The sequence below is a fragment of the Protopterus annectens genome, chromosome 7.part0, assembly GCF_019279795.1.
Source record: "Protopterus annectens isolate FY-2018-M chromosome 7.part0, PAN1.0, whole genome shotgun sequence".
NCBI classification, from domain to species: Eukaryota; Metazoa; Chordata; order Ceratodontiformes; family Protopteridae; genus Protopterus; species Protopterus annectens.
In genome coordinates, this window is record NC_056739.1 from 824721927 (window position 1) to 824743387 (window position 21461).

Genomic DNA, 21461 nt, shown 5'->3' on the forward strand with positions numbered 1-21461 from the left:
AGCAGAACAAATTAACTACAGAACAATTTTTTTTTTAAATTTCTTTTTACTTTTGTTCTTGTTCCCCCCAAACTCTACAATAAAACCATTAGAATTGCCAGGCAGAATCTGCCCATTCCACCTCTAAGTCAAGATACAAAACCCCAGAAATAAATAAAAAGTAGAGACATAAATAATTTATACAGCATAGTAAAGAGAAGTCAAATATTAAATAACTTAAAGAGTAAGGCTGGTGAAAATGATTGTTGTTAATGAACCATAAGGACTGAGCTGATGGAGGCAAATATCTCAGATGCTATTTTTTATGGGAAGAGGTGGTAACACTCATTTCTGTTAGCTTTCAGAGAATTACAGAACAACACGATAATCAATAATCTGAACAAACCAGTCATTAATCAGATACATAGCTCCCACATTTTGGAAATCATTTCTTGGATTAACAAGATGAATACAAGGATATCTGATAATATGTAATTGATTTATGATGGCTATACTCGCAGCTTGATTGCACAGAGAACAGTTTAAATTTGTGATGAATGATAACATAATCTGCAATGATGACATAATCTAGAAAGATTTATAGCAAGAAAAACATGAAAAAGGTCACATTATGTAAGCTCAGTTAATAGCATAAATATATATCATTAATTACATTTTTCTGCTTCATAGCTGGTGCAGCAGCAGAGGAAAACTGGAAATAATTTAAAACGCACATTTTCTGACAGTATTTTGCCACATTTTATCAGATGTCACTTGTAAGCAACTGCTTTTGTTTCTTGCACAGAATAAATGCTTTGGGGTCAAGAAAGAAATGGTCTCATGTGAATTCACCACTCCCCAATCTCACATGCCTGACATTTGTAATGACATAGTTTCCATGAGTCACACATGACTCTCTTCCCTGAGCAGTTTTCATCTTCAACTCCTCCACATGAAAAAGAGAAGAGGAACAGAAAATTTGACTATGAAGCCTCTTCTCCGATCACCTCAGTCCTTAAGTAGAAGGGTGTAAAGAAAGGCAACAGGGAAATGTCATACCATTAAGCAGACATTCTTCTATAAGTATGTAAAATAAATAAATAACAGCAGATCACAGGTGCATGGAACAGGCAAGATCAGCTCCACCAATCTGAGCTCTGCTCCTCTGTGAAGTTATTTTGACTCCTTTCCCACTCCAATACCCTGAAGTACATGTAAATCTTTATTCCCTGTAACTTGCAAAGAGAATTAATCACAGAATATGTTCTTCTTAAAAATGTATGCTACATTATATTTACACAAGTGCTTGGCCAAAGTTGGCACCTGTCATAAGCAGAGGCAAAGAAAGGGTAAACTGAGGCAGGAAAGTCAATACAATATTTTGCAGTAATTTGCTATGCCTGTTTGTAGCAACATTTTCTTCTACAGCCACAGAACATCTTTGTTTTGTAAAAATATAGCCCGGTTTAAGCATAGATCACTGCCAGGCACTGCTAAGGTCTTTACATTCTTATGTATTTGAAAACACTCCTGTGTTGCAAACCTATTTATTATTTTGGTGTTAGATTAAAAAAGAACCTTTGTATCTTTCTTTTTTACGCTATAAGCGATACTGGTGCAATGCATCAGGATACTTACTACCTTGCTGATTTTTTTAATGTAAATAACAATAATGACTTTACTTTAAAAATAAAGATAGGCAGCTTTAAATGGTGCAATTGGTTATGGTATAATTTATATAGCATCCATAGGCTACTTCTGTCAATGTAATATCACGTTACCCACAATTGTACAAAAAGAAAATATAACTAAATTCCATTGACATAGGAATTAAGTAAGCTGAACACATGAAGCAAATTTTAGCTTTTTCATACAATTATACCCTTAAATTCCAACTGCAGCCCTTTCCTTTTTCTTTCCTTAGTAGGACAAGTTTTAAACTGTGTTAAATGTCATTGTCAGTGGTATAACTGCATTCCTGTTACTATGGCTGCTGTTCATGTGTGCTGAATCTGACCAATGAGAACAATGCCATAGCAGTTAGTATCTGTTGTCAGTGGTTTAACTGTCTTCCTGTTACTATGGCTGTTGTTCATGTGTGCTGAATCTGACAAATGACAAGCATGCCATAGCAGTTAGTATCTGTTGTCAGTGGTATAACTGTCTTCCTGTTACTATGGCTGCTGTTCATGTGTGCTGAATCTGACCAATGAGAACAATGCCATAGCAGTTAGTATCTGTTGTCAGTGGTATAACTGTCTTCCTGTTACTAGGGCTGCTGTTCATGTGTGCTGAATCTGACCAATGAGAACAATGCCATAGCAGTTAGTATCTGTTGTCAGTGGTATAACTGTCTTCCTGTTACTATGGCTGTTGTTCATGTGTGCTGAATCTGACCAATGACAAGCATGCCATAGCAGTTAGTATCTGTTGTCAGTGGTATAACTGTCTTCCTGTTACTATGGCTGCTGTTCATGTGTGCTGAATCTGACCAATGAGAACAATGCCATAGCAGTTAGTATCTGTTGTCAGTGGTATAACTGTCTTCCTGTTACTATGGCTGTTGTTCATGTGTGCTGAATCTGACCAATGACAAGCATGCCGTAGCAGTTAGTATCTGTTGTCAGTGGTATAACTGTCTTCCTGCTACTATAGCTGCTGTTCATGTGTGCTGAATCTGACCAATGACAACACTGCTATAGCAGTTAGTATCTGTCACTTCATTAAAGAAGGTACATGTTTTTTCATGATAAAATAAAATTAACTTATGAATGAAAGATGTAAAAATGATAAACAACTTAACTGCTCTGAGACTTTGTTAATGGGTTCCAGTAAATGAGAGATCCAGAGCAGATGTAAGAGTTCTTGCCGCACGACCCTAGAAGGGCCAGTAAGCCCTGTTCCAGAGGTTTAGCTGCTACAGTGAAAAACAAAATGCATCAGCTGATTGTGTTTTTACCAGTTTCAGAGATGCAGTTATTTGCTTGACCTGATACATAGAAATGCAGAGCAAAGAAAAGTTGTAAGACAAAGAGAAGTGGACCACATCTAACCTGAAAGCACCGGAGAAGTAGAAATATAGGGCACTGAAAGATTATAAGCCAAAAGGTATTGGACCACATCTAAACTGACAGCAGTAGAGATACAGGATCAAATGTGGTCAGCAAATGTGTTGGAGAGTGTAGCAGAAATACTAGGATATAAAAAAACTAATTATAAAGCACATACATAACAGAAAATTTGGTCAAGGAAGATAGAAAAAACATTTTAATTCTAAGTGAAAGTAGAAAGCAAAATCATAACTGATTTGATAGAACAGCAGCTGTAGAAAGATACAGGGGAGAAACAGGAGAATGTCAGAAAGAAATCTTTGGGTTAGGATTGGTTGGTAGTAATGGAGGTCACAAATATATTGTTATGGTATCAGTCATGAACAGTAAATATCACATGCATTCCAGAAATTATCAACACGTCAAACAAATGATGATATCTGGGTAGTTTGAGGCAGAAGTGTTATCCACTTATGTTCATTTTAGCATAAATGACAGCACATATCTGTTGGGAGCAAAACAGGCTCCATTATTCTACACATCTTAATGCAGGTAGTTGGAAAGAGAGAGACAGACAGAGACACACACACATTTTATTTAATAAACTAATGATTTATGGCAGCCATTAATGTTCCATCTGGTTGGTAAACTAGAATAAAACTGGAGAGTTTTTTATGTTTAAAAAAAAACTTGCAAAAGACATATAAAAAGGAAATAGAAAGTGCTTTGGGATCTGGAGAGCAAGTTGTATATTTCCTTAAGTGATGTGTGTGATTTGTGGTAAAATAAACGATTACTTAAGAAACAATACAAAAAAAAAAAACTTTTAGAAGAGGGACATGGAAAGGTTGAAGTGGGAGTTCAGAACTAACACTGTGAGGTTTATACTACAGTGTGCAATATCTGCACTATAGAAATAAATATCACCACGGAGATGTATTGTATATATGCAATAAGTGAGAATAACACCTTTGTAAAGAGAAGCAGCAATGTTGTTTCAAGTAACAGCTTTAACATTACTGCTGTATTCATGCACTGTGGTTTTGGAATTCATAAGCAAGCTGCAAGCAAAGTAACAGAACTTCTAGTACAAAGTGACTTTCCAAACACTGCCAAGTCTGGGAATATGAACCTAAAAAGCATGGCAGTATAGATAAAATGATGTTAAAGCAATAATGAGAGGAAAGGGGGTTTTGTAGCCAGACGTTGTTAACTCCCCACACATGTGTGGGCACACGCACACTGGCCAGGAGAAGATGGATGTTGTAAACAGCCTTATAATGCACTACAAAGAGTTATCCAGTGAAATACACTGGGAGGGGTAGTAGTTGTAAGAAAACACAAACACGTTTTTGTTGTAGAGTGAGTGGTGGGTGACTGTAACATAAGATCTACAGAGATGGTCCATACAAAGTATTTTCCTAAATTAAACAAATTAGAGGACAAAACCAGAAAACAGAACATGGCGATGCAATGGGCTATATGAGCTCCTCATTTGTTAACGGTGTGTAAAACAAAATGCCTATTGGCTACTTATTCTGAGCCTGGTGTCATTGGAGATGATTAACATATCAGTAGATTATTGTATTTAGTCCTTTAGATGTCCATATTTTGTATATTAAGGTGTGTACAGTATGAGTGTGGCCTCTGTCATCATGAACAACCCTTTCACTCTGCCATTAAATGCATTGTGAGGGAGTGCTGTTGTCCAGAAATACATTTTATGTCAGCCTAAAAAGTTGATGAAATGTCTAACATCTGAAGCAATACATAGAGTCTAGACTTTGACTCAGTTAATCAGAAGCTACCAAAACATTAACTGGCACCGACTTTTCAGCAGCCCTTTTTCTGAATGTGCCATCTGGCAGAAATGGTTTGCTGATTCACACTTACTTCAGTGGAGTACATTTTAAATAAAGGATGCTGTAGCAGGATGCCCCACTCTCACACCCGCTTTTGCAGTTTATTAACTCCCGATCAAAGAGAACTTTAACAGGTGTAGGCAAGTGAAAAGAGTTTGCAGCGCAGCTCATTTGATTAAAAGAAGGCTAAAATGATGTTTTTGAACAAAGCTGTTTGGCAATCTTATTTGAACAAACAGCCCTGGGTACGAGTCTTTGTTTTCTTCTGCTATATTCTTTACTGTGCCTTTACCACTTCTTGCTCATTTTAATCTGTCAAGCTAATCTGCCCCTACTGAAGGGGCTGAGGGGTGACTGTAGCTTAGCTGGCAGAATCTCATGATACAACACAAGGCTTATGTTTGCTCCTTTAAGTGCATGAAATGGAAGTATTTTGCTTAATGGAGTAAAATAGCTTTCTATGTATCATGTAGGCCACAATAGCTGGTTAGATGCAATTTTTTCAGGCTTTTTATGAGGTAGTCAGATGACAATGTTCACACCATTCCAAGTTCTCTGCCTCAGCCTAATTCTCTGCCTCTGCTTTCACTGAACAAACATAGCGTTTTCTTTGTTTCTATTTACTTAACAGAGTAAAGCATTTTATTTATAATAGTCTGCTGATTTGTACTTTGCCATAAACATATAAAGAATAAGCAATGAACCTCTTCTTGAGAGCATGCTTCATGTAAAACTATAGCTAGCTAGTCAAAGTGATGAAAAGTTGAAATCCATTTCTTAGTGCAGAGAGAGGGCTTTAGTGGACTGTGCCTAAGAAATGCAAGAATCAAATCTCTCAAGCTAACCAAGTGTTAATTATATCTGAGATACTTTTTGGATGTCTGCAACTGCTGCTGTGTTTTGGCAGTATTATTGTCATAGGATGCTTTCTGGATTTGCATTGACACAATATTTAAATAACCTCATTCTTCATCTTAATCTCAGCATTTTTTGAGTACACAGAATGCTCAGATATGTTTTTTTTAATATTTAGATTGGTCCATGCTCACTGTAAGAAAAGGCTCAGAACTTAACTGCAATCTATTTGTTACAGTACTGTCTGCAGAAGCTATATGCAATATTACAATATTTTTAAAATGACAATAATAATAATAATCTCATATCTGATACTGTACATACATGACCTCCTTGGCTTGCTGTCAACACCCCTGCCATGTGACCTTAAGAGTTTGGGGCTGGTAATAAATATAAACATATCTGACATCTAAACAGAAGAGCTTTCATTCTGAAAATGCAATCTGAGAGTAGGTGACAAATTAGATATGGAAAGGCAAATGTCCTGAGCTGTAAAACTCATGCATGCTAAGGCTGTAATGCATGAGAAAATCCACTAAACTAGCAAAGAAGCATAATGGGAAATAAAACAGTTTTTCTTTTAAAGTTTAACTTCATCCTGCTGCCTTGCCATTTAGATGCACAGTAGTTGTAAATGTCATTTCCCTTTAAAAAATGCATGTTCAAGTGTATGCCTTGCAACTAATTTTTTCAGCATTGTGTATTTATTTGTATGCTTTTTGATGCTGCTAGCTTGATTAATGTCTGCACATATCAGCTCCAATATATGTTTCACTGTCAAAAATGTTCAGACCATGCATAAAACTGTTTATTGCCTCTGTCTTCCCATTTCAAATCCCAGAGACAATGTAAAGAACATTGGTGACTTGCTGTGTTTGTGGATATAGATTAACAAATTGCTCCTACCCACTACCTGTATTTAGGTATGGCAATAAAAGAGCATTTCTACTATTGCTGACAAAGAACGTTACCTGTGCAAGAGAAAGTGGACTCAAGTCACATCCTTTGTATACAATGAATCCATTGCAACTCTGCTGTGATTAACTTTTTTTTCATACTTATTAGACAGGTACTTTATTTTTAAAAGTGTCATAGGTGAAACATAAATGTGAACTTGTTAATACAGTTTGATTACTTTTATATAAATGGAAATTTGCCTGCGTCACAAGTGATAATTCAATAAAGGTGTTTAATAAAAAAATGATATTTGGTATCTTGGTTAGGTGCAGGGTCTTACAATGGCATTTAGTATTTTGTGTAGGTGCAGGGTCTTACAATGACATTTAGTATCTTGTGTAGGTGCAGGGTCTTACAATGGCATTTAGTATCTTGAGCAGGTGCAGGGTCTTACAATGGCATTTAGTATCTTGAGCAGGTGCAGGGTCTTACAATGGCATTTAGTATCTTGAGCAGGTGCAGGGTCTTACTATGGCATTTAGTATCTTGAGCAGGTGCAGGGTCTTACAATGGCATTTAGTATCTTGAGCAGGTGCAGGGTCTTACAATGAGGTTTAGTATCTTGTGCAGGCGCAGTGTCTTACAATGACATTTAGTATCTTGTGCAGGTGCAGGGTCTTACAATGACATTTGGTATCTTGCTGCAGGTGCAGGGTCTTACAATGAGGTTTAATATCTTGCTGCAGGTGCAGGGTCTTACAATGACATTTGGTATCTTGCGCAGGTGCAGGGTCTTACAATGGCATTTAGTATCTTGCGCAGGTGCAGGGTCTTACAGTGGCATTTAGTATCTTGCAGGTGCAGGGTTTTATAATGAGGTTTAGTATCTCGCACAGGTGCAGTGTCTTACAATGACAGTTGGTATCTTGCTGCAGGTACAGGGTTTTACAATGAGGTTTAATATCTTGCTGCAGGTGCAGTGTCTTACAATGACATTTGGTATCTTGCGCAGGTGCAGGGTTTTACAATGGCATTTAGTATCTTGCGCAGGTGCAGGGTCTTACAGTGGCATTTAGTATCTTACTGCAGGTGCAGGGTTTTATAATGAGGTTTAGTATCTCGCACAGGTGCAGTGTCTTACAATGACAGTTGGTATCTTGCTGCAGGTACAGGGTTTTACAATGAGGTTTAATATCTTGCTGCAGGTGCAAGTCTTACAATGACATTTGGTATCTTGCGCAGGTGCAGGGTCTTACAATGGCATTTAGTATCTTACTGCAGGTGCAGGGTCTTACAATGACATTTAGTATCTTACTGCAGGTGCAGGGTTTTATAATGAGGTTTAGTATCTCGCACAGGTGCAGTGTCTTACAATGACAGTTGGTATCTTGCTGCAGGTACAGGATTTTACAATGATGTTTAATATCATAATGCAGGAGCATGGTCCTACAATGATATTTGGTATCTTGACTTTAGTTATAGAATGCTTGCTTACTGTTTCCTTTCTCATATGTACAAATCTCTGGATAAATACTGGATCACTAATCCAGCCTTGTGAAGTTCATCATTCATTCAGGGTGGTCACAATACTGAATTTATTCACAAGTCTGAGATTTTAGAAGTTGCTGCAGCTGTGAGAAATACAGTAACATATTTTTACCAAGAGTGGTCATTACTTGAACACAGATAAAAATAATTAGAATAAATGCAGAGAGAGAGAGATGGAAAGGCAAATCATTCAGGAAATGCTCTGTTCTGGTGTAATATGTAAAATTAATTTTTAATATATTACCAAGGTGAAGGTAATCTAGAATTTAAATTATGATCTATGTTGCATGAAAGACTGAAAATCAGCCATATGATTGCATGATGAAATGCTGTATTTTTCATGTATACTCATATAGCCAAGCTGGTTAATGACTATGCACTGCCTGCAGTATATGGCAGTGGAATTGCTAGTTGCTGTAGTGCTCTTTGTGGCAATGGGCAACATCAGGTAATGATCTGCACTACGATTTACACAACTGGGAAATTGGTAGCACACATTGTAATGTAAAAAAAAATGCACAATGTTTTAGCTTGCATTTTAAATGTATTACAACATCATTTTATTCTAGGTAACATTTTTTTGGGGGGGGGTACAGTTCAATACTTATGAGGGAGAGTCATCTGCTGAAACAGAGGAGACAAATAGCCTCATAGTCACAAATGCATAAATCCTGCAACAAGGAGTTGCTACCTTCCCTTTGCAGGAATGAATTGTGGGAGTGCAGATGTACAGGAATACATAATTATGAAGCAAAGAAAAAGACAAAAGAAACAAAACAGATCATCAGTGAGCTGCAAGCTCATCACTTGAAAGACCTGGATTGAAATGTGAACCATGACCTATAGGTTTTTACATTTGTTACCTACCTTTCTTCTATCCTTTCAGAAAAAAGATGTCTTTTAAAGCTTTATATATATATATATATATATATATATATATATATATATATTTAAAATGGTGCAAAATCAAGTTATTTGCTAAGCTGAATACAAAGAGGTATTACTTTCAGTTTTATAAGTATTCAAATGGTTCAGGACAATAAGAAGAGCCTTTAGAAACAATAGGGCCGCTGCATTATTACCCAGCATATCTTGGTAATATGCACCCATTTAGAGCATGAGGTGGGGAATGGAGATAGTGCTGTATCATACAGGGGTCACTCTGACTCATTCTTCATAAGTTCTTAGGTGTTTACAAGGTTAATGACCACAAGCACATTTTAACAATAGCCATGCATCCCAAATCTTTTTACACGTTCTGATACCCTAGATAAGTGTAAGCAAGGGCTTGGGAGATGAAACATTTACAGCTTGCTTGTGTCCATTAGAGACACAGGTGCCAAGCCAGGGATACATTTCCTTTTCCTCTTTCAATTGTCCATGTTACACTTGAATTGGGTTAGGGAGGAACTCTGCCTCACATGGATGGGGAGCCTGTTCCAGAGACGGGTAGTCTCTGGGATACATGCCTGTCTCTCCAGTAGGTCCTATTTATATCACAAGCAAGGTTTAAGTCTTTAAAATTGGTAATTCTGGTGCTATTTGTTTTGTTGATATGCATGAGGTGGGATCGGACAGTGCCCTGTATGTCAGGTGTAGACCTCCCCAATACTAGAGGAATTTATTCCTGTCTGTGTATAAAGACAAGACATTTTCATAGGTTCATAGATAAGTACTAGGCTAGCTGCCCTTGCAGATCATTTTAAGCCTGGCCAGTTTCTCTTAAAGGTGAGAAACAAACCATGCATCCTGTGTCTGTGAGATAAACACCTTAAACCTTATGCTAGCCCTCAAACACTATAAAATACTTTCCGTTAATCTCTATTATTAGCTAGATCATGGGATTTGGACACAGGCTTCTAGGAATCTGTGCTGCTATCACAACCTCTGGACCATCAGACATCCACTGTGGAGCTAGAATCTGACAGACAGAGTTCATTTTCGATGCCTAGTACTAGTAATATCTTAACACAGATAACTGGTACCATTGACTGCCATACTAGCAGTACTAATATGAATGTGCAGGTAATCGCATTCCCATTGGCTGACACACTAGCACCATTAATATCACAGTACAGGCAATCATAGTTCCACTGATTGCCCCAGTAGCACCTCTATGGCAGTTGCCATGTTAACACTTAAAGGTTTCCATGGTGAAAGGTGATCAATGTTGTGTGCATGCTCACATTAAGGAACATGTTAATGTGAGTGCAGCCTCTTAGCACTGGTAATCTCATTTACATCAATTGCCATGCAAGAACCACTAATATCATAGAATGGGTAACTGTAGTTCCTCTGACTGCCATGCTACCATCATGAATATTCTAATACAGGTAATCATGGTTTCATTAACTGCTACAATGTTAAATTTTTTTTGCATATTTTTACCTGACAGTATGTTCTATATTATCCTGTAACTGAATTACCAATCATTAAACATACTTAATACTTGCACAGAACATGTCTAGGAAGATGGCGGTCTTGGTATCCATGAATACCAGTTAACTGTGGGCCTGGAAATAGTGCCATAGCTGCAGTAAACCCTGGCAGTCTGTTCATATTCTGGTTATGATTTCGCACACCAGCTTGGGCAGTTGTGGTAACAGTCATGAATAAAGTGGGACACTTGCTTTAATGAAGGGACTAGAGGAAATCACTAATGGACCTGGCACTCATGCTGTTTTAGTCTTGAGTGGCGTGGCTTATCCATGCGAGGAACTGGAGTGTGCAAACAGTGATGCGTGTGGATAAATTAGCATGGCCATTGGTCCCAGTATGGTTAAATATGGAACTTTTATATGTAAGATATTATTTACTTTTTCTAAGCGAGTCTGACAAAGGACAGGTAGAGCTTCTTGTTGTACTTACCATCTTGTACTGAAAGGTTTTGGTGGAGAAAAGTTGTCAGTGTTCTTTGTATCTGCTTATTTATGAATGTCTTTAATTAAATGTAGCCCCTCAATGGCAATTATTTTTTTTTTTTCTACATGCATCAAACAATGTTCTGTCATCTTTTCTTACAAAAACAAAAAGGGTTATATTAGTATTAAAAATACTGGGCCTGGTCACTTTGAAAATGCATGGTGTAGCTACAATATATTTTAATATTTATTCTTGTGCAGTTTGCAATCAGCTTCATAATGGTGTGCCATGCTCCATTTTTGGCTTTTTGTGAATGGCTACCTTTTTGTAGTGGTAATTTTATTTTACCACTTTGGAAAAACAGCCCATTTAGAGTAATCAAATGGCCCTTTTGCATGTGTATTTTGAGAAATGTTACATAATAAGCACTTTCTTCCTGGGTGTCTTCTGCAGCCGAGATGTGCTGCTGTTTACTGTTAGGGGGTGATGCAGACAAGTATTGCTCTCACTTGGCAGTAACTGTTCTATGTCCTTGCTTATGCCAGCCTTTGGTAATTAATGTTCACCTCATGAGAATGCACAAAAAAAAGAATACCAATAAGACTGCTACCAGTTGTCGCATGACAACATGATTTTTACTACCTTCTTCATGGTGCCTGTAATGCTAGCTATATCTTTGTGCATGCAAATTTCCCCATGTTTTGTTTAGTACAGTGGCCTAGAGCTAACTGTTTCTGCCTGGTAGTGCTGTCATGTTGTAATCATGCAGTGATTTTACAACCATGACTGACTCCCATAGTCATTAGCAATGACACACTGTATTAGTGAACGGTTACTACAGTCAATATTTTTGTAATACAGATAACACACAACCAGGAGCGGCCTTAGGTTAACTGGTGCCCTAGGCAAAAGGGCACCAAGGCACCCCCCACTACACCACCCAGTTCCCCCTTCCTGGTCTACCTACACCAAATAAATACTGGAAAATTGCCCCTACTAAAGCGGCGGCCTAGGTGGCCGCTTAGTTGGCCTATGCCTAAGGCCGGCTATGCACACAACAGATAGTACACATGTTTTGGAATATATCAGCATAAAAAAAGACTTAATAGCTGTCAGCCATTATGGACTGAGTGCAAGTCACTTCTGGATTAAGGATAATATTCTGACCAGATGTTCATGAGTTATACACTAAGCTGAGCTTAGCTGGAAAACATTTAAATGTATCACAGTTGCTTTATATGTTGATAAGCTTCCCTTATTTAAAGGAAAAACAAAATACTTTAGCACCTAAAGGAAGACTGCTAATGTTTCATATTTCATAAAAGGTTTTAAAATATATGAGAGATGAATAATAAATTTGATATGAACAGTCACGGTGGTATTGATGTATAAATGCGTTTGTCTTTAGAATTTAGTCAATGTTATGAAAGCATTGATGGCTATGCTGATGTGAAAACCTTGTCCCCGCTGAGTCTACAGGCATTATTATATCCTGTGGTTCTATCTAAATAAGACACAAAAGTATTTACTGATGTTTTCTATATGCACAAATTGATTATATAGTCATGTATGGTACATCTTTTATTAATTTCAGGTAGCTACATGGTAGCCTGGTTTGTCATGATAAAGGATCTTTAACCAGTCAACCTATCCATTTATCAAGTGCTAAATTAATAAATAAATAACGTGTTATGCACATTTTATATACATATTTACCATTTATGTTGAACTGCAATTCTAATTTTCATATTCTATTGCTATATGAATATTTAAACAGTTTCACCTAACTAGGTCATGGCCAAAACTGCTAAAATAAATAGATTCTAGTTTTAAATGATGTCTCATAGCACAATAACTTCATTGTTTTCATGATGTTTCTTTGTTGGAAATGAATTAGAAATTATCAAAGTGGTTGTGTTTTTAACAACAGTCAATTTTGTTCAAATTCTCTTTTATTTTCATTCTTCTGTTTTTTTCTTGCCTTGTAAAGCACTCTTTTCCCAAGATAGCCATGGTTTCAAATGTATTTCTAATGTTGAGGTAATTAAAATGGAAACTCTATTAAGAAATATTTAATTCATTGCAATATGTCTTTCAACTAATGTAACTACTTATTTGCTTGACTTTTTGTTTCTTTCCTCTTTGAAATTCAATGTTTTTTCCTATTATCCATTTCTTTGTCCTTAGTCATAGATCATTTATACAAGGCCAAAACTGAAGCTGAATACTCTAACAAATAAATTGTTTCTTTTTTCATCCAGGACCCCTGTTTTTCCTTGAAGTTGTGCTCCGTGACCAATAAGCCCATCTGCCTTCCATTTGAGAGCTCAACTTATGAGTTATCTTTCACTCAGCGGTGGCAGGGGTTGAATGTCAGAAATGTTGCCATCATATACAGATTCTTGGGAATTTTTATAGGTCTACATCCCCTCCCCTACATGCCTAGCACAAGCTACAATTGGCTGGGCATAGGAAACTACAGTGTGCTTCATCCTGGGCCCTAACGGGCATACGCTGACCATATATCCTGCCCTTCCAGCCTGACGTCCAACTTCCCTGAGCTCCAACCTCCACTAGAAATCATCTAGAGAGACATCATCATATACCTTCCACACCCACCCCCAGGATAGGAATATCCCGTCCTCCCTGCCAAGTCTGTCGAACACCTGTGTTGTATTCGGGGCTTTATCCCTCTATGCCACCAAAAGGGCCCAACAAATGAATTAATAGTTAATAGAAAATATACATGTGACATGAAAGGAGTGGTCTATTTATGTTTCTGTCATTATTGTCACTATTTTTATGTAAGCAAGAAGGAGAGTCATTATTGTCACTATTTTTATGTAAGCAAGAAGGAGAGAACTATACGCAGTTGTATTTATGAACACAATTATGACATACAAAATAAAAATGACAATAATGCACTTTTTAGGCACACTTTGCAATGTAAACAGTATTCTAAGTTTTGTTTGTTATTCCTGAGCATGTTCTCACCCTACCCTGGGGAGGTCCATGGGAACTGAAATTAGAGTAAAAAAATTATATGGAAGCTGTAACTTAATACAGGCTAAATCCCTGGTCTAACTAACAATGTATTAAAATCATACACTGCTAAATTATGAACTGAAACATATATGGAACTTCATCCGCTGTGTGTGTGTGTGTGTGTGTGTGTGTGTGTGTGTGTGTGTGTGTGTGTGTGTGTGTGTTTTATCAATGCTTAATAGCTACTAATTAACTTCTTTGGAATGGTGGGTTGTTACCTACTTATCAGACATTTTTATGAGGATACTACTTTTATAATTAACTTAAAAAGTATTTTAATTGCAGAAAAAATGATTTTTTTTCTTTAGTACACTGTAAACTTAGCCAATGTGATGCGACTACTTAATTATTTAAGTCTGTGATATTTTGTAACATCACTTCTGATGAAGTCCTGTTTTTTTTTTTTTTTTAGATGAAAGCATTTAACCTTATAAAGGTCTATTTATTTGATTACATTGTGGAATTTTTGAAAAATGGTTTATCTGGTGGTATTGATGTATTTTATTTTTGACTGTTATTATAGTTATAAATAAGAACTCCTACTGTATGAGGCCTTTGTTATTTATTGTGTCATTTGTTCTCTCATGTACAGAATTTTTCCTATTACTTTTTTCACACTTTCACCTGTTCATATGAAAGTGGCACATACTGAACAGTACACATTAAAGTGTTATACTAACTATTCCAGAAAAAAATATTAATTATTCTGTTCCAGATGTTTATTGTTGTATGTAATTTTATTTCATTTCTGACCATTTCAGGTATGTGCCTCTTCCACTCATGTTAGTAAGAATCATCTAGAAAAGATATCATAAATAAATAATTAAATACAAAACTTATTGAATAAACTCCTGTTCTGGAACTGAGATCAGTTAAGATTCTGTTGCCAGTGGAATTAAACAGAGTTTAGGAAAAAAGTTTCATTATTTGGAATTCCACATGAGATTACATTTCAGCTGCCAAATTTAACAAATTAATTTCATTTTGTATTTTCAGAATTTAGCTGATACTTGGCCATATAGGTGTGAAATTATCTGTTATAAGTGGGTTGGAGGGCTAAGTCATTGGCCTACGGCAGATGTCATGTATCATGGTAGCTGGGCTAGTAGAGGGCCTCTAAATAAAGAAGCTAGCATGCTGGGATATATAGTGAAATGATGCCACTGCAAGTATCTTCTCAGTGCACAACTTATCATGTATTACTGTACTTATAAATTACATAATTTTGTTGTACAGTAATTTTTGGAGAGGGGACATAGTATTAGGTGTGCCAAACATATTTTATACATCCTTGTTTTGTGTGTGTGTGTAGGTGTGTGTTTGAGACAGAAACAGAGAGAGAGAGAGAGAGAAAGGAGTGTATCCTGAAGCAGTCTTCACAATGTAGTAAACACAATTACCCACCAAGCAGCAATGTGCATCTGTTTAAAAAGAACAGGTGTGAGTTGACTAGTAAGATAATGGAAATATGGAAAATATATAACATTTGCATGAAATAAAGATAAAGAAAGTATGGTTAAAGGTCAGGGAATAAAAAAGAATAAAAATAAACTGTGTCAATATCAAGCTTGGATCTTCAAACTTCATTTTTGCCTATAAGCCAGCTCATTTAAATGATATGTGTATTAATTCTTTGGATGTTTTATTTCTAACAAGGTTAGTTTTAGTCCTGTTTTGCACACTGTTTCTGACGATGAACAAGAAATTGTTTTAAAGATAAAATTTATGTCCCTAGAAAGATTTGAAGAACCAAGGCGGGCTGTTGCCAAAGTTTATTTTTATTTTTTTCACTCTTTTAATTACCACTGCTTAGGGCCGACCTTTGTTTATAATTACGGGCAGAGTCTGGATGGCTCTTTTACTTATTTATTTACTTATTGTGATAAGTTACCTAGCCATTTCTTTTTCAGGGAGATTTTATGAATTGCAGTTCTCCAGTAGTCATGGACCTATCCCTAATTAGTAGCATATTGTGCATTCTGAAATGTATGGACCAACGAGGTATGCAGATAATGCTATAATATTGGTGTAGGTATCTTGCACAAAGAGAAATACCTTCACACTCATTTCATTAAATCATGTTATGCACTGTGCCAACATTTGTAAGAAATCTATTTTACCACATATGCAAACTTAAAAATTAAAAGTTTCAAAAAATGTTCGTTAACAGAATGAAGTAGGCATTTTCTGAATATTAAATCTGTCACATACTGTAAGATTTAAACCTTAGTATAGGCAATGTTAAATAAGTCATGGCTCTGAACTAATGCAGTCAGAGATGAAAGGAGAGCTGGGAACAATACTAAGACGAAAAATTAGTGCAGAATGAACAAAGTGTACAATAATATACACAGCATAACCTGCAGGCTTAAAGAAACTAGATGCAAGTGTGTTAAACATTTCTAACTACCTAGGTGTTGATGCCACAAGAACTGCAAAGCTGAAAGACTACACTTTATTGGTGATAGCTTTTATTGTTGGGAATAATACTGGGGTTATTATTAACAATATGAAAAATGTATGGTTGCTCCCTGGGGCTTTGTTATGTCATGCCTCTCTTTACTGACATAACTATGGGATGTGTGTAGGACAGAGAAGGCCTAGTGTGTAAAAGGAGAATTATGGTGTCCAAGGATTCCTAAGTTGTACTGAAACATTTTCTAATATGCGGGGAAACTTTGCCTCTGGATTTTGATGGATTGCTAAGTATATGACCTATGCATGGTATATAGCAACAGCAAGACTAGAGGTTATCATGATAACTGGTTTATGTTGTGATGTTGAAACTCTATCACACATCAAACATTCCTTCTGTTTAGCAATACCTTTTTTAAACTAAACTACCCCTTTTCATTGAACATAATTAAGCAAATAAGTAACAAATCACTTTCGCCTTCTTCCATTAATGATTGTCTTCCAATGGATAGGCTGAAAGCGAACATTTGATTTTCTACAATAAAGTTTTCTGCTCCTATTGTCTTTTGTGTTCTAACTACAAGGAAAGGCTAAGTTAAAAAAAAGTTTCTAACAGCCAAGCAACCAAATGACAATTTACAAATTGTCTACAGCCATCCCCCCAAACAAACAATTGGCAGTTATTACATCTGCTAGTTGTGATCTTTCTTGCAAACAGTAGATTACAGCTTTGCCACAAACTAAGCCTTCGGCTTATCCTAAAACTAGACATAATGCATTTTTTCTTTTTTTTTATTGTTTTTAAAGGTTGCAGCTATAAGATACAGTTATATTTTATAATACTTTTGTAATTTTTTTTATAAAAAAAGCAATAGTCCTTTGGTCCCTAAACTCTAAGGAATGATGCGATTTTTGAAAGACGTAAAACTTGTCTCTCTCAGTGCCACTGAAGAAGGGCTCAGCTGCATTTCACCTTCTCTTTATATCATTAACTTTCTAGACAGCCCCATCTTCCTCCCTTAAAGACCTTCATCCAAAATACCAGACTAGGCACTCAGTCATTAAGCCTATTGGCTTTGGTTAATTCTCTGACTTGATTACAAGGTTCTTCATGTCACGACAGCAGCAAATCATTGCCTGAAGGTAAAATTCACTTCATTTCATCTAATGTTCTTCAGTCTCTCAAAAATGCAAATGCTGCAATAAAGAATCTTCTTTAGCTGTTAACACAGTCTCATTTGCAAAGTTCTCTTCTCATTGTTTCACTCATAATTTTTTTATTGTTTCGTTTATTTACTTATTTATTTTTTGCTTCCCCCCTCACACAACACTGCTTCTCTGGCATGATTCGTAGCAAAGAAAGAGAGTCAATATTCCAATACTGCACTTGTGAACGATAAAGGCTCCATCACCTGTCCTTGTTCTGTAAAACAGTAAACACAAACAAAAATAAGGAGAAAGAGAAAGTAAGTTAAATGCATGGTATTCATTTGCAAGATTTCCAAAGTACAACTTTGCAGTATAATCTTTGAATAAAACAGCAAGATAACAATTGCTATAGACTTATGCAGAAACTAAAATAACAGCACAAGAGTTTTATAAGTGCCTTTTAGAATGATTTGAAAAAAGGGAAAACTATATAATCCTGCAGCAATTGTATATTTCCCTGGCATTTCCTGTAGCATTTGCACATGGATGTCCCTGATGGTGTTGATTATGTCTGATCTTAGAAACCTTCATCTAGACATAACAGTTCCATGAATTATACATTCAAATACTGCATAACCCATTACTATGAGACTTTTTTCTCGCCTTTGCTTTGCTCTAAGAATTTCATTCTGTATTAAAACAGTGAGATTTTTTGATTCTAAAAATCAAATAATATGCATTTCTTAAGTCACTGGTTAATAACAATTCAGAGGCTTCCCAAATCATGGTTCACTGAAATGTGGTCTATATTATATTGTTGGAAGAAACAGTTTTGTGATACTTTTAAAACTGATTTTTCACTAATACAAAGTGAAATTAAATTTTGGATTTCATCACAGAATTGGTGAAGTCTCTGGGCAGTGTTTTCCTTTCTTTCACAAAAGTAAACAGTTTGTGTTATATAATCTTTTTAATTGAAAGTGTTCAAGGAAATGGCACATCATGAGTATGTTTAAAAGTAACAATATTAGTGCCACTCATTTCAATACGTAATAATCAGATATAAAGTACTGACCTGTCTCCCTTTTTTTTTTCAAAAGACAACAATGTTCACAGCCACCCATAAACTAATATATTTAATGAGCTTAGTCTGGTAAATGAAATGCCAAACATATTCAGATGTGTTTATTTGCCCAAATTATACCCTTCTATCTTCTTTTAATATTAATTTTTCAGATTACAAATAGCTCTGTTGCATGATCCAAGAAAATCAGCTGTTTATCTTACGATCTCCTTGCTGGCTCCATTCTGATAGGGCAGTCTGGAAAGCAGAACACACCACTCAGATTATAATTTTTATGGAGTCTTTTAGAAGTTATATATACTTATATAAAATAATTGTTAGAACACTAAATTAGCCATTTTGTCAAATGTAAAAGCTGAGGTAGCAGCAAGTAGGGACAGATTAGTGGGACAGAAATGTCACGTTAGGGGGTCTTATGCTTGCCAACACACAGAAGAAGAATATTAGAGTGTGTAATGATTATCTTTGACAACAGAGACAGGAGAAGGAACAGGAAATGGAAGGAGGTTTGGGAAGGCCTGCCAGACAGATCAGTTGTATGTCAGGGGGAGGATCTGTATGTTAGGGAAAGGATCCATCTTAGCTCAGGAGAGAATTGCTCAAAGATGGTTGTTAAGGAAGGCTTCCACATATATATAGTTAAAGTCAGATGGCAGAAAGTGTCCCAGAAGCATACAGTGGAACTAAGCAGTCATGCACTTGATAGAGGAAGAAATGGACAAAGACACAAATAAAGGTGACTTCCCCCTGGCAGGATAATAGCACTGTACTGTCCATGCTGTCTAGTGGAAAAAATGATAAGGACATACGAGCAGTGATGCAAGAGATGAGAGATGACAAAAAGAAGGGCCACTAATAACAGGAAATAGGGAATGAAGGTGACAGGGTATACAATGAATAGGAATGGCAGAGGGGGGATAATGAAGGGGATAATTAATTATCTACTTAAGGGAGATCATCTAATGCAAGGGAGTGAAGAAGCATTGAGAGTAAATTCCAAGTGGTTAAGGTAGGTGATGAAGGGAGCTTCTGCTGGACTGACACATTGTAATAATTCAGAGCCGTGAAAGTAGGACGTTGAAAATCTGGGCAGGGAATAAAGCAGTGCGACAGGAGAGAGAATTTGACAGAAGGAGAATGGGAGTTTCTTACTTACAGGGTAGAGACCTGCTGCAAAACTGTACCGGAAGTGATAGCATTCAAAATGTGGTACTAATCAAGGCAGAGGGCCTCAGGGATGTCCAGTTGAAAGCACTACTAGCTGGCAGTGATTGGGTCACTGTAAGGTTCGAGGGGATGGGGCAGTAACCAAAGATAAAGATGACAGTGTAGTGACACTGTGCTGGGCTTGGGGTCAAAGAAGACTTAAAAGGCATACCTCTCAACCTCTTAGGGTAAGAAATCTGGAAAAAGCCATAAATAATGCAGGGATAAAGACCCAAAAATAGGGACAATTTTTAAGTATTGCCCTTGCAAACTTAGAATGTTGATAGAATAACAGGCTTTGCTTTAGCATGAACTTTCTGAAGGGTATGAAGTCTGAAACTCAAATGTCTGTCATCATGTTCTGTCTTCAGTCTTTAATGACTTGCCAATAATTTGCCAGAAAACTAAATTTTTTTTTAAAACGGGCCAAAATATGAGGAAAAATCTTGACATTCTGTGAAAATCTGTATATCTGAGAGGTATGCTTAAAGGTCTAAAGCAAAGAAAAGGTAATCAGAGTAGATGTGAGATGTAACTATAGATAAGGCCTTGAGGAAGATGCAGAAGGAGGAAAAGGGAAAATGTGTATACTTAGGAATATGAGGCCTAGTGATTAGTAGTAAACAGAAAGCATTAAGGAGGTGATAGTGGTTGGGGGAAGTACAAGAGGTAGAGTACAAGGTATATTGTATTTCACCTGCTGAGAAACTTCCACATCCTCACTTTACCCTTTTTTCTCTCAATCCTACCATTGGTTAGGTCAGCAGGTGTTCTACAGCCTATAATATTAGGGCCTGGCAACAAAATTCTACTCATTCTTGCCCAAACATAAGTACATATCCTCCTTGGTAGAAAACATCCACTTGGTCTCTATAGCCTTAGGACATCTGACTGTCAGTCTACCAGGTGACATTTAACTTAAGTGATAATTGTATCAATACCTGCCTCAGAATTGGTGAGCCAGCATTAGCTACTGATTCCCTTCCCTACCAGTCAATCTTCATAACTACTCAAACCAGCAGGGGGAGCCCTCATGGCTTTATAAATCTGTAAATGAGACAAACTCTGCACTGAAACATGTAACAACTAAAATACCTATAATCAACTGAAACCTTAAACAGCTCAATAATATGTATACTTTATAAAGTCTTTATTTATGAGATGAAAGAATACTTTGATCCCTTTTATGTTTTTGCATGTCTGAACAAGCTGTGTTATATTGCATTACTTGAATTAGTATTTTTGGAGTACAATTTTTATTCTGTAACATTTGTTGTATGTTGCTGTTACTAAACAGTTCTGTGCTGATGTGGTAGTGGTAGTGAGTTTGATGACTTGGATTTACCTAAACTTAATAATGCAATGAAGAGTTTAGGTAAGTAGAAAGGCCCCAGGATATACTTTATTATATATTATTAACAGCAAGTGTTAGAATAAGGGTATTATCCATGAGTGTGTGAACTCCTTTTAACAACTGGTACTGCCAGTGACAAGTGTTCCTTAAAGCAT

At 36.5% G+C, this 21461-nt stretch overlaps 1 protein-coding gene across 3 annotated transcripts in view; it reads right to left on the minus strand.

The window, feature by feature from the left end:
* Positions 1-9674: 9674 nt before the first annotated feature.
* The window catches only part of LOC122806720 (CUGBP Elav-like family member 4), a 1919882-nt gene continuing 1908095 nt past the window's right edge, over positions 9675-21461 (minus strand). For all 3 annotated transcript variants that reach the window (XM_044077371.1, XM_044077372.1, XM_044077370.1), the window contains one exon: positions 9675-17936. Coding sequence is in view for 1 of the 3 variants with exons in the window: in XM_044077372.1 (XP_043933307.1) it covers positions 17881-17936 (56 nt within the window). In the remaining 2 variants the exon portion in view is untranslated. The remainder of the gene's footprint in view (positions 17937-21461) is intronic.